The sequence below is a fragment of the Mus pahari genome, chromosome 9 (assembly GCF_900095145.1).
Source record: "Mus pahari chromosome 9, PAHARI_EIJ_v1.1, whole genome shotgun sequence".
NCBI classification, from domain to species: Eukaryota; Metazoa; Chordata; class Mammalia; order Rodentia; family Muridae; genus Mus; species Mus pahari.
The window spans coordinates 90,179,069-90,191,604 of NC_034598.1; the positions used below are offsets into that span (position 1 = coordinate 90,179,069).

At 47.1% G+C, this 12,536-nt stretch overlaps 1 protein-coding gene across 2 annotated transcripts in view; it reads right to left on the bottom strand.

Annotated features, from left to right (window-relative positions):
• Nucleotides 1-5,433: 5,433 nt before the first annotated feature.
• Rfx4 (regulatory factor X4) overlaps nucleotides 5,434-12,536 on the bottom strand; it is a 155,140-nt gene continuing 148,037 nt past the window's right edge. For both annotated transcript variants that reach the window (XM_021205782.2, XM_021205780.2), the window contains exon 18: nucleotides 5,434-7,016. In XM_021205782.2, coding sequence (XP_021061441.1) covers nucleotides 6,744-7,016 — 273 coding nt within the window. In that variant the 3' untranslated portion in view covers nucleotides 5,434-6,743. The remainder of the gene's footprint in view (nucleotides 7,017-12,536) is intronic.

Here is a 12,536-nt window from a genome sequence, read left to right on the forward strand (position 1 = left end):
ATCCGTAATGAGATCTGACACCCTCTTCTGGTGCATCTGAAGACAGCTACAGTATACTTATAATAATAAATAAATACATAAATAAAAAGATTGTGTTTCCTGGGGTATTTTGTTTTGTTTGATTTTGTTTTTCTGCCACTACTGTTATTTTTAATTATGTATGTATGTATGTATAGGCAGGTGGGCATGTGTACATGTGTGCATACAGACACCCAAGGATGAGATGTCAGATCCATTGGAGCTGGCATCACAGGCAGTTGTGAGCTGCCTGCTGCTGGTGTTGAGAACAGTACCCACTGCTGGGTCTGGACAGCCCTGCTGCTTCATTTTATCTTTTAAAGAAAGAAAATTCCAATATACTGCTTGATTTGTGAGGCTTTAAAGTAACTAGCTTCTTTAATACTACATACTATACAGGTTTGAGACAGTGACCCAGCCTCTGTGTGTGTGTGTGTGTGTGTGTGTGTGTGTGTGTGTGTGTAAATAAGGAGTCTAAAGCACTCTTTCAACACCTCTTCAAACCAATGCCTTTGCAATTAAGTGTATTGAAATTCACATGTCAGAGGAAATACATTCTCACAAGCCCTTCTTCCCAGCACCTCCCTCTGCAGTAAAGCATTAATTTACTTACCAACATTTGATTAAACTCTTAAGGTTCAACCCTAGGAGGAGGCAGCAGTGGACAAAGGATTATTGTCATTCATCATCAACACAGTTAAGTCTTCCCCTCCAGTTGCCTATGAAGGATTAGCATTTCCCTGAAAGAAGCAGGACAGACTAAATTGCATCCCTGGCCAAAGAACTGCCAGCTCCTTTCAGCTGGGGGCACATACTGGGGGCTTTGCCCATATTAGTCAGCTTTAGCTCAACTTCTGGGCAGGGCCTACATCTGAATTTCATGGGTTTCAGGATCAGTCAAAATAGAATTGTAGGGTTGTGGAGGTCAGAGGCCACCTCTGTCAAAGGGTAGTGACCTTAGCAGCAAGAGGTAGCCAAGCCCTCTCCTACTTCCCCCCACACCCCAATGACTTCATTCTAGTCAATGCTTGGCTCATTGATCCTTCCCTGTGGCGCTTTTTTTTTTTTTTTAACGTAATAAAAATCCCCCTGAGACCTGATTTAAAAAACAAAACACGAAAAACATTATTGATTTCCTTTCTGCCTATTTCTTTGTAGAATAACCAAATCCTGGTCCTCGCACCTGCATCGGCCGGGGCCGCGCTTTCCTTGGACAATGACAGCGGAAAAGCTGCCGTTCTTGTAGTGTCATCTTGGGTGGGGGTTGCGGGGGTGGGGGAGAAGAGCTGGAGTCCCTTTTAGGAACTGCCTTCGTTTAATGAGCACCATTTCCCATAACCCCTGAACGTCTGTTGGAGCCCAGTTGGTTGTATTACCTTGGCCAAGCTTGATATAAAAGCTCCAAAGCTGCTCAGAGGAGAGCAACAGGGTAGGGTGGGATGGGAACATAGGGAGAGAGGGAAGGAGCCTGGATAGACCTGGGGATAGCATCCGGATCACAGTGCTGCCCTTTAAGCTGTGTGCCCTTGAACAAGGGGGTGAAATAAAGTGTGGGAAGCAGTCGGGCAGGGCAGGGAAATGACAACCCCTGATACATCTGATACACAGGTACCTCGAAGACCCCCAGCAAGTAAAGGTGTGTTTCAGAGCTGTCAGAGGCCACTCAGTGAGTGGAGGAAGGTGAGGCAGGGGCCTGTTTTCATGGTTGTTCTCTCCGATGTTAGGCTAGTGCCAGGACATCTTGGATACCAACCTTCAGAGGGGCACCATTTGTCAGTTTTTTTGAGAATGAACTTATCTCAAGCTTTTCTCAGGCTTTTCCATTAGACCGTTATAAATACCAGCGTGCAGCTGTTTCTGGGGCTGATTTTTCTCACCCCTGCTGTCCCGGTCAGACCTGAATTTTTTTTCCCCCCATAATAGATCTCAAAGAACCGGTGTTAGCTCTTGAAGCGTTTCTAATGAGAAGGGGCCGGAAGACTGGGGAGTCCTATTTCTCCCGCCCACCCCCTCTCATCACCCACACTCCCTTCCTAGCAACAGCTCTTAACTCCACGGCCCACGCAAGGCTTCTGCCCCACCTACACCAGCAGCAGCGAAATGTGGGGGTGGTAGGGTTGGGAGGGGGTTCTGGGGTGCAGGAAAAGAGCTCTGGAAGAAGGTTAGTGAAGCACAAAAGGCTCTGACCTCTGAGGAAGAAGAGCAAGCCCCAAGGACAGTGTCCAGGCTGGTGAGCCGGGGAGACTGCCAAGGAACCAAAGCCGAGAAGTCGTAGGTTCAGAGAGTAATGCAAAATGACAGGGAGCTTGTGCACACTACACGGAGAGCCAAGCAGCAACAGAGAGGGGAAGGTTTGTCCGCTAAGGAAACCAGTACAGTGTAGGCTGTAGACAAGTGCCCATTTTACATAGTTAATGGCTCGCCTGTCTAGATACACTGGAGCCATATAGAGGGAGAGAGAAAGAGAGAGGGAGAGAGGGAGAGAGGGAGAGAGGGAGAGAGGGAGAGAGGGAGAGAGGGAGAGGGAGAGGGAGAGGGAGAGGGAGAGGGAGAGGGAGAGGGAGAGGGAGAGGGAGAGGGAGAGGGAGAGGGAGAGGGAGAGGGAGAGGGAGAGATCATGATCATGTGAAGTAGGTCCTTGAATCTTAGAGCTGCGGGGTGGGGGGCCTCAGTCACAGTGCACCCACTGATACATGAAGTCACATCCTTTCTAGAATAGGAATGTCCCTGCTACAGCCTGTCTTTGGTGGGACCAAGATTTGGCCTCATTCACCACTGCTTCACGTTAATAAGACCAAATCAGAATGTACCTCTTTTATGGTTTTAAGCTTCTGGTGATTTACATATTTGAGCCATTTGTTCAGATCTCAATAAATCTCATTCAATTTCATAGAGCTTTCCAACTAGGAGACCCATGGTGACACCTTCCTTTGCCCTTTTGCCTGTAATAGCAATGTTATGTCATGCCCTTTCCCAGGGTCCAATATTTTAAAAATCTTGCCATCTGTCGATGAGAGGAACAGAGACCTGAGGTTCCCCACCCCTCTCCAGCTTCACGGCAGTCATTTCGATAGATCTAAAGACAGTTCTGAACAGAGGGCTAAAGATTCCTGATGGGAGAGGGAGAGTGGGTAGGGTCGGACAGGAAGCAGTTGTGGGGTCTTTGGTGGTGATGGGCAGGTGTACCAGCCAAGCTTGCAGGCGTGGACCTCACTCAGTCTGTGTATTGGCACTGGCTGGAGAAGCCAGTATCTTCTCCTTGCAACTGCCTTCTTGAATCACTGCCCAGCTGCCAATCCAGCTTGATTGTTCACTCCCAAAGGCCTTGCTTTTTCAGCATAAACACCATGATCTGAAATTTCAGTGCCATTTAACATGCCTGCTTCAGGCCCAGAATAGGAGTTAATTCATCCAAGGTCATATGATGGTGAAGCAATGGCTGCCCTTAATGATTTGGGCCTTTAACCCCATGGTTGGGTTTCCTCAATGGCAGACATTCTGGCTTTACACGATTGCGGTCTTTGAGGGGGCCACACGTTCCCTTCCTATCTAGATCTGGGAGGACTACAGGCCTGGCAAAGGACACACCAGGGAAAATGCTAGGGATGCAACAGGGCTGCAACGTGTGTGAGCCATCCTGGCTGATGGTCACGACTTCAGCCAGTCTCAAGCTGTCAGAGGCCCTTTCAAGAGAAAGTCCCATTGCCAAAACTCTTCTGGTTTTCTCTGACAAGTGATTGGCCCCACTCCCAGTTGCCAGCCATGCCCATCCGCACTCTGGTGTCTAGAAAGGAACCACCGGAAAGAGAAGGCCCATTGGGTCCTGCCCCACAGCTGTTTCCTTTCCTAGTTAGAGCTTCCCATCTCCTGAGGTGAAGGTTTTAGGATAGTTGGAAACACACGGGTGCATCCTTAGCTCCTGTATCCCGGTGCCCTGAGCACTGGAAAGGATGCTGTATGCCTCCTGCCCTCTTCTCAAGCTGCTTCTTTGCTTGTACTACTCACTCACTCCTGGTTGTGCTGAGGGCATGGGAGCACATTTGTTCACTAGGGAGGGTCATGAAGCCCCTTCTCCATCTCTTGGCCTCAGGCTCTTGTTCGTGGTGACAAGTTTCCACCCAAAGCGCTGTGCAGCTAATGAGCTTTGGCTGTTATTTGTAAAGGGGTGTTGTTTATCTTGTTACCTGGCTGGAGAATTTGATAATGACTTGGCTTTGTTGTTGTTGCTTTGTGGGTTTTGGGGTTTTTTTGTTTTTTTTTGTCTTTGTACTCATTAAGACAAAGGTCAGACTTACCATACCTCTGTTGATACAGCACTTACTTTGAAGTCTGAGTGGCCAGTAAGGCTGGTCATCCTGTGGGTTATTCTCAACAGTGGCTAAAGTCAAATTTTCCTTCATCCTCTCTCTTGCTTTCATCATATAAAGCTAATAGATTATGAAGAAAAGGTCAAACCAACTTACCATGGGAGAATGAGATCCAATATCCATGTGTTTTTTTTTTAGAATAACACAGCTGAATATATTTAAGAGGAGGCTGTGTATAACATAAATAATTTCCATCTTAAAATCAGCTTGCAGGTATAAACATGTTATGTAATAGCATGCAAGGGCTTGGCTTTAAAAAGAAATCTTTCAGAATGCAAATTAAGCTGTCACAGTCTCATACCTTTGGGTTAACACAGTCACTGCTGCATGGGCTTCTGCAAATCTATGCCTCTAAATCTCTCTTAGCTCCTAGATCCTTAACATCTGGGCAAAATGAAACCACTTCTTTTTTCTATCCTGCTTTTCTGTATCCCTTCGGCTACAGAGTTGAAACGCTGGGCTGGAGGAGAACGTACTTCCTGTTATGCACTCAGTGATATTCCTGCTCTGCTTATTCTCCTTTAAAGCAATGCACTTGAAATATCTTCACACCCCATGTTCATTAAAGCATAATGAACTAAGTGCCAGGGGAGCTCTTACTGATGCTGGGACTAAGGAAGAACAGTCCCTGCAAGAGCTAAAAGGCTTTTCGCTTTTTACTGAGAGAAGCCAACACGCAGACATAGGGCAAATCCCAGTTTGTAGGACAGGTCCTCTACATACCTTCATCAGTGCTCACTGGATCATTATCAGTCAGGACAAGTCAGTAGGGGACTGAGGAACAGAACCATGCATACAGCCACGCAAGGCTTTTGTTGCCTGCCTGCTTGCTCGATTGCTTTTGTTCTTTTGAGACAGGACACAGGCTGGCCTTGAACTCACTATTCTCTGCCCTCGGCCTTCTGCTTGCTGAGACCCTGGATAAGCACCATCACACCCAGCAAAGCCTTTTCGTTTTGTTCTGCCTACTCACACCCCAAGGATTTAAGAATGGTAGTCACAGTGGAGACACACACCCGGCATATCAAGTGCAAAGAAAAGCAGAAGCTGTTCACTTCAATACTTTTTATTTGAGTGTGAAACCATCCATATCTTGCACAACTGTACAGATAAAACTATTTCCATTTTAGCTGTAGACATGATTATCACACTGGGTGGTGTGATCAAACATTTTATTTACAGAACATTTGCTAAAACATCCGATGTCATATTTCCATTTATTTCTTACCCATAGGGTAATAGGTCCACCATAATTGTTTGGTGCATCTTATAATACAGAAAGAAAACCTATGTTAATCTCTAACAATCCTCACAAAAAGCTACAAATCTGACAAAAAATACCTAAGAAAAAATTTTCCCAAAGTACAATACATTTTTTTTTATTTCCACACATACACAGTATAGTATAGACTCAAAGGCACAGCTTTGATTTTTTTTTCCTAGCAAAGTGTCGGAAAGTATTCTAGTCTTAGGAAGAAACCAGACAGTTGTTTTCACACTTGGTGCTTGCTAAGTGAAAGTTTGATCCATCCAGCTTCACAAAGTAACACAGCGGAGGACAGTATTTAGTGCCATAAATCCACATTTCTCACAGAACTTAAGAAAACCCTCTCCTGCCTTTTGCTGATGCTAGCCATTGTGCAAACTTAGGACAAATCCTTGTACATCGAAGAACTGGTCCCTCCAGACATCAATCAACTAAAGGCAGTATATAACAGGCCTCTTCGCCCCCCAACAACAGTGCCTACAGTCCAGGACAGGGCGGGGATATGGCAGGTACGAATGGAACTTAGCAGGGAGCTTAGCATTTTCAAAAACTTCCAGGGACTCCAGGAAGAAGGAATGACATCACCACACCAGGAAGTAGGGATGTGGATAACATGTCTGAGGGCTGGTAACCATCCAGTGAGGTGACAGACAGGTGGCAAGGTGAATGCTCTTGGTAAATTATGTGCCCGTCCAAGAACACAAACCAGATTCTGGCTCCAGTATCCATCCTTCAAGACTAAAGAGCTTTGTCAACAAGAACATAAGTACCCTATACAAGGAGTGGTTGCCATGCAAGGTCATGGAACAGAGGGGAAAGGCACAGATGGGCCTGCCCAAGATAGTGCTCTATAGAGACAGTCAAGTCTGGCTTGGCTACAGAAACCCAATCCCACTGACTTTTAGTGAGTCCTGTTTCTGAACTAAAGTCTATTCATTCCATGTCGAACATCCTCTTGTTCATTAGGAGAATGGATGCTTAGGTCAGCCCGCAAGTTATGATGTATTGAAATAAAGTCTTCTGGAGGGTGGGTACTGGGTTTATTATTATTAATAATTATTAATATTAAATATGGATTTCTATGAAAGCAGTCACTTAGCCCATCCAGTGGAGGCCTCTCCGTTGATGTAAGCAAAGCCGGGAAAGTGCTGCATGTGCTCATACTCAGAATTCCTGCGCGCAGTCAGCGGGGTGTACATGTCACTAGAGTTTCCATACCTCGTGGAATGCACAGACGGGCTTGTGTAGCATGTGTTGGCGGTTGGCACCTCTGGCCATCGGGGAGTCACTGGGGTCGGATGCAGCCTGGGAGTACTGCTCATCAAGCAAGGTTCCATCCTGGAAGTGGGGCTGTTGAAAGGGTACTTGTGGAGGAGAAGAAGTCCACAAAATTAAAGTTAGCTTGAAGTTACGTGCACCCAACGGCAATCTTATCTAAGCTAAAACATTTCAAGACGCTATTCTCGGGAGTTGATGGAACAGAATCAGTGCGCAAGAGGGAACTTTGGTCCAAGGGAACAATCAGAGCCAGAGTCAAGCTGATATTTCACTCACAAACCAATGACCGGCTGTGTGCTCCAACTCTGTGATGGGAGGGCCATCCCCAACTAGGAATACTGGGGGCGGGGGGAGTGGGGGCGTGGTGATGGGGGTGGGTGTACCTCATGTGTACGTACACTCCAGCAAGTGTGTCCAGTTGAGTGTGATTGCTGCGTGGGCGTGAGTTCTGCTATTCCCTATGGAGATGCGATAAGTCCTATTCCATCAACCCAAGAGAACAGCACTCCCAGGTAAAACACAATGACATTAAAAATAGCATTTTACAGCTGAAGTCAATCATGAACTGCAGCCTAAAAACAGGCTTTTGAAGAGAAAGCAAACCAGCGGCTTCAAAGGTTATTATTAGTGCCTGTCATTTAAGGAACATCTTTCTTTTAGGTTCACATTTGCTGGAGTCCTGGAAGCTGAGCAAGGAGGAAATGGTAAATTACTGGGCTCTGTGCAAACACAGAGGAAGGAGTCAAGGAGAGACGGGCTTGGTGGGGGTAGGCAGGACAGGGGTGCTTTGGGGGCAAGTCAGACCAAGGAAAAGGTGTTGGCAGAGTAGGAGGGAAGAATCTCGAAAGGAGTAGGGATGAGAGAGGGGTCTCTGAGAGCTGCTTTTACACCCTTGACTGCCGGAAGCATAGCCCTGCAAACTGGCCCTGTTAGAATGATCAGAAGGGAGGAAGGGGAGGGGCCAAGGCTCCCTTTGAGAGTTCACATTTGCAGGCCCTGTCAGCTCAAAGATGCCCTTGCTCAGCTCAGGGCTGACAACGAGACCGGGAGCCAGTGAACAAAGATGACAAGGGCAGCGAGGAGGAGAGGGCGTGGGGATTCTTCTGCCACCCATCTGTCTTCCCTGACAGTTGGAGAGCAGAGCCCCAAGGGATTAGGTGGGAGGCTGCCTCCTGTGAGGGAGACAGACAGGCTGAAGCCTAGACAGCAGAAGTGCTGGAGACAACATTGGCTGTTCCCCAGAGGTGGGCAAAGGAGCCCCTCGGCCTCTTGGAGCTGAATCCCAAGGGAGGGAAGCTGGAGACAGAGAGGAGGGTTGGAATCCAGGAAGAGCACCAGCTACTCAGGGCTCACGAGGGGCTCACAGTGGAGCCGGGAGAGCTTTTCCCTCAGGTAGGACCACATGCCTTGCACAGCAAAGGACAGCTGCCTTGCAAGCAAAGAGCAGTTAAGAAAGAGGGCGTAGAGGGTGCCTGGGAACTCCAGGGAGAAGGACCCAGTGATGTTGCCAAGGAGACCACAGACAGCATGCCAAGGCTTTCATAATCCCAAATCATTTCTGCCACCCCGGTGCAGACTCATGTGCTGTGCAGCATGAGGGGCCCCACGGGATACTTTTTGAGTGGAGTGATGGTGGGCCCTCAGGCCTGTAAATAGAGTCTCTCAGAAAGAAAAAAAAAATCAAGATCTTAGGAGGACTCAAAAGATAATATTAAGAAATATCAACAATGCTCTCATAAGTGCAGGTCATTCTGCCCCCCTCTTTGTGACTCTTACTGGCATAGAGGCCCCCTTTTTTATCTAGGGGTATGCAAACTGGTCCTCGCTTTGCATACATTTCTTCCTAAACTAGCCTTTTGCCCAGTTCCCACCACACGTGCCTTTTGCCCATGCTTTCGCTCTGAGCTCACACGTCAGCGCCTCAGCTTGGTGTTTCCTGGGCATCCTATCTCAAGAAGCCAAATGGCCTCCATCTCCATCCTGCCTGGCAGCTGCTTCTTCCCACGGGCTCATGTTCAGATGCTCCCTGTTGTGTTCATTGCAGGGTGCCAGAATCTGGTACAGAGGCTGTCACCTAATAGGCGCTAGTTGTATTTGGTGAATAGACACTGGGACATTCTTGACAGAAAGAACCTTTAGGGACATGGGATCAATGCATATTGTAGAAATGAGAAAAATAGGAACCATGCCCAGCGTCACAGAACATGATGGAAACCCACACCTGGGTGACAAGATTCCCTGTCACCCAGGTGTGGGTTTGACTGGCCTGAGTAGCCTACCTACCACTCTCCCAACCGCTGTCACCACACACCTCCTTCCTCATTGAGCTCCCTCCTCCTCCACAGAGTCTTGGAATGTTGACCCAGGCCACTGGAAGCCTCTTGGTTCTGACCCAGTCCCCTCTGACCTTGGCTCGGGTAGGTCAAATGTCACAGTATAGACTTGGAACTCTTCCCACCAAACTCAAGAGAGTGTAGTTGTTGTGCCTCATCAGAGACCCTCACCGCACAGCTGTGCCCAGAGGTTGTGTCACAGATGCAAAAGAGCAATTGCCTGGAAATGAGACTGGCTCAAAATATCTCCAGTGTGACAATACAATTCTGTTACCAGCATGGAAAATTCTGTCCCATTAGGTCAGCTAATTGCAAATGAGTCAGTGACCACTCACCCCCTGGTGTAAGAGACCATTGAGAGGGGAGACAGGCAAAGCGCCTGCTGCCTGGGCTTAATGATGAATGTGACCAATGAAGATTTGCATGTAGTCTGCTGGAAGTGGAGCCGCTGTCCTGGAGCACCCACCTCACCTTTCACACTTCACATCTGGCTTCATGCAAGGCCCTCAAGCATGCTGGGTATAAACTCTGGAGTACCAAGAACTCAGGCCGGAATAAAGAAGCTTTTGTGGAGGGTCTATGACAGGAAGTTACCAGTCTCTCTCCTCTCTCTCTCTCTCTCTCTCTCTCTCTCTCTCTCTCTCTCTCTCTCTCTCTCTCTCTCTCTCTCTGTTTATGGGTGTGTGTGGGGGGTGTTTAAAGTAGTCATCTAGAGGCTATGTTGTAAGTACATCTTGGTTGTGACTGACTCTTGGCCTCTTTGGAACTGTATTAGGAAGTCTATTTTGGGACACAACTCCCCACTCCTGGGGCCAACTTTCCTGCACATGGAAAGGGCAGAGTGAGCCCTTTATCCCTGCCTCTCACCACATGCTCTGCGATTGAGCAGGGGGTGAAAGGTGGCTGAAGCAGGAGCACGAGGTCAGTTTTCTATGAAAGGCAACTCTCACTGTCCCAAAGACCCACCAACCACTATCTCCCCAGGTTTCCTCTTGGCCTCTTCTGAAAGAGGTTGCGGCTCCCCAAAACTTTGTCAGACAGTCCACATCGGCTGAGCACTTAGGGTCAAGAATAAATGAATTGATGCAAAGTCACTTAGAAACCATGCTGTAAGCTTTCACAATGCGTTAGCCGATACTAGTGTTCTCCATTTTGGAGGCGCACAGGGTTCTGTCCTATTAATCTTCACTAGGGCCTCGCTGGCTGACTTGAGGGTCCCAATGCGTATTTTATTAGTGGTGACAATGGCCTGCTTAAGCCCACATAACAACTTAGTGCTCAAACAAGGTCATTCATTTCACTGACAAGTACATCCTGGGAAATCACTAAGGACTAGTTTTGCTCTGGGTCCTGAGACTGTGGAGATGTGAGCAGAAAGTTCTGGCTCTTGCCTCTGTAGAGGCAGTTCAGTGAGGAGAACACATATTAATTGTGTAATTATGTAAGATAGAAGATGACTATAATTGGATGTCAAAGGGGTATGATAAATACAAATAGTATTAACTATGCGCCAGACTTTATTCTAATCTATACTAACTACCTGACCACAGCCACTGGACCCTGTCAAGTATTACTGCATATTATATATATTATATTATAATTTATCTCATTTTCCAGATGAATAAATTGAAACTCAGAACTAATCAGGAGCATACCTGGGATTTGAACCCAGGGAAATTAGCTCTGCACTCAAAGACTTTGCAACATTACAGCTGATTGGTATGTGAGGATGCACATATACATATGTGGCACATGTCTGTATGTGTACCTGTGCATGTTAAGATCAGAGAACAACTTCAGGTGTTTCCCTTTAGTGCTGTCTACCATGTTGTTGGTGATGATGACAATGTTGATGTTGTTGTTGTTGTTTGAGACAGGGTCTCTCGCTGGCCTGGAACTTACCAATGTAGGCTGACTAGCCACTGAGTCCCAGGGATCTTCTGGTCTCTGTTTCCCAGCCCTGGGTATAAACACATTCAACTGCATCTAGTTTTCTTTTACATGGGTTCTAGAGAACAAAGGCAAGCCGTTGTGCTTGCAAAGCAAGTACTTTACTGTCCTGACTTCCTAGCCGTGTGTGTGTGTGTGTGTGTGTGTGTGTGTGTGCTGTGGTGTATAGGTATGTGTGGGGTATGTGTGTGTGGTATGTGGTATGTGTGGGTATGTGTTTTGTGGGGGGGTGTGTATGTGTGTTTGTGTGTATGTGTGTTTTGTGTGTGGTGTGTGTTTTGTGTGTGGTGTGTGTATGTGTGTGTGTTGTATGTGTGGTGTGTATTTTATGAGTGTATGATGTGTATTTTGTGTATATAGTATGTGTATATGTATGTGTGTGTACATGAGTGTGGTGTGTGTTTTGTGTGCGTGGGTGGATGTAATGTGGTGTGTGGTAGTATATGTGTATGTGTGGTGTGTGTGTGGTGTATGTGTGTGTTCCTTTATTCTAGGCCAAGATGCTGTCCCAAGGTAGAATAGCCTAAGAAAACTTGGTAGCAGCCCTGGCTGTGTGTGATTGGAGCCAGACAGATGAAGATCTCATTGGTCACGCCATTCTCGGGCCATTCAGATGAGAAAGGTGCTGCTTTGCTGACTCAGCTGAGTGCATTCCCTGCTCTGTAGATGCTGGAGGTCGTGTGACTTGTGGGTCCCTGTTCACCTTTATGGTTGCTGACAGGGTAAGGACTGCATGGTCAGGGGTTGACTGGGGCACAGAAATATTTCTCCACTAATTCAGCAGTTCTGAGAACTCAAGTCAGCCTAGAGGTCTACCTTTGTGTTGGCCATGAGTAAGCGCATGCTGAGCCAATGAGTGCTGTCAGCAAGCACACACACATTCTCTGTGAGGAGCAAAGGGATTCAGATCCTTTTCATCATGTAAGTGCGGGGCGTGTGTTTTCATCATGTAAGTGTGGGGCATGTGACGATTGATCACAGCCCTTGGACATATGGTTCTTTCAAGCCAGCTTAGCAGGTATTAACGTGCAGTCTTGACTTACAGGTATTCTTGTGCTGGAAACTAAGTACAGTGCTTTAAAAACACTGTATTTTTCTTCTGTTTAGACCTACCTCTTCCTCATCCCCAAGAACCTACTTTAGTGAACAATGTTATTCCTTCACCAGGGACTGGAACTGCATCACCTTTGCTCTGAGAAGCTAAGACGACTCAAGCCTACAGTGGGTTTCAGCCTTGCACACTTAACCTTAAATCAAAAAACTTGGATGTGCATGTGTTTCTCTCTCTCTCTCTCTCTCTCTCTCTCTCTCTCTCTCTCTCTC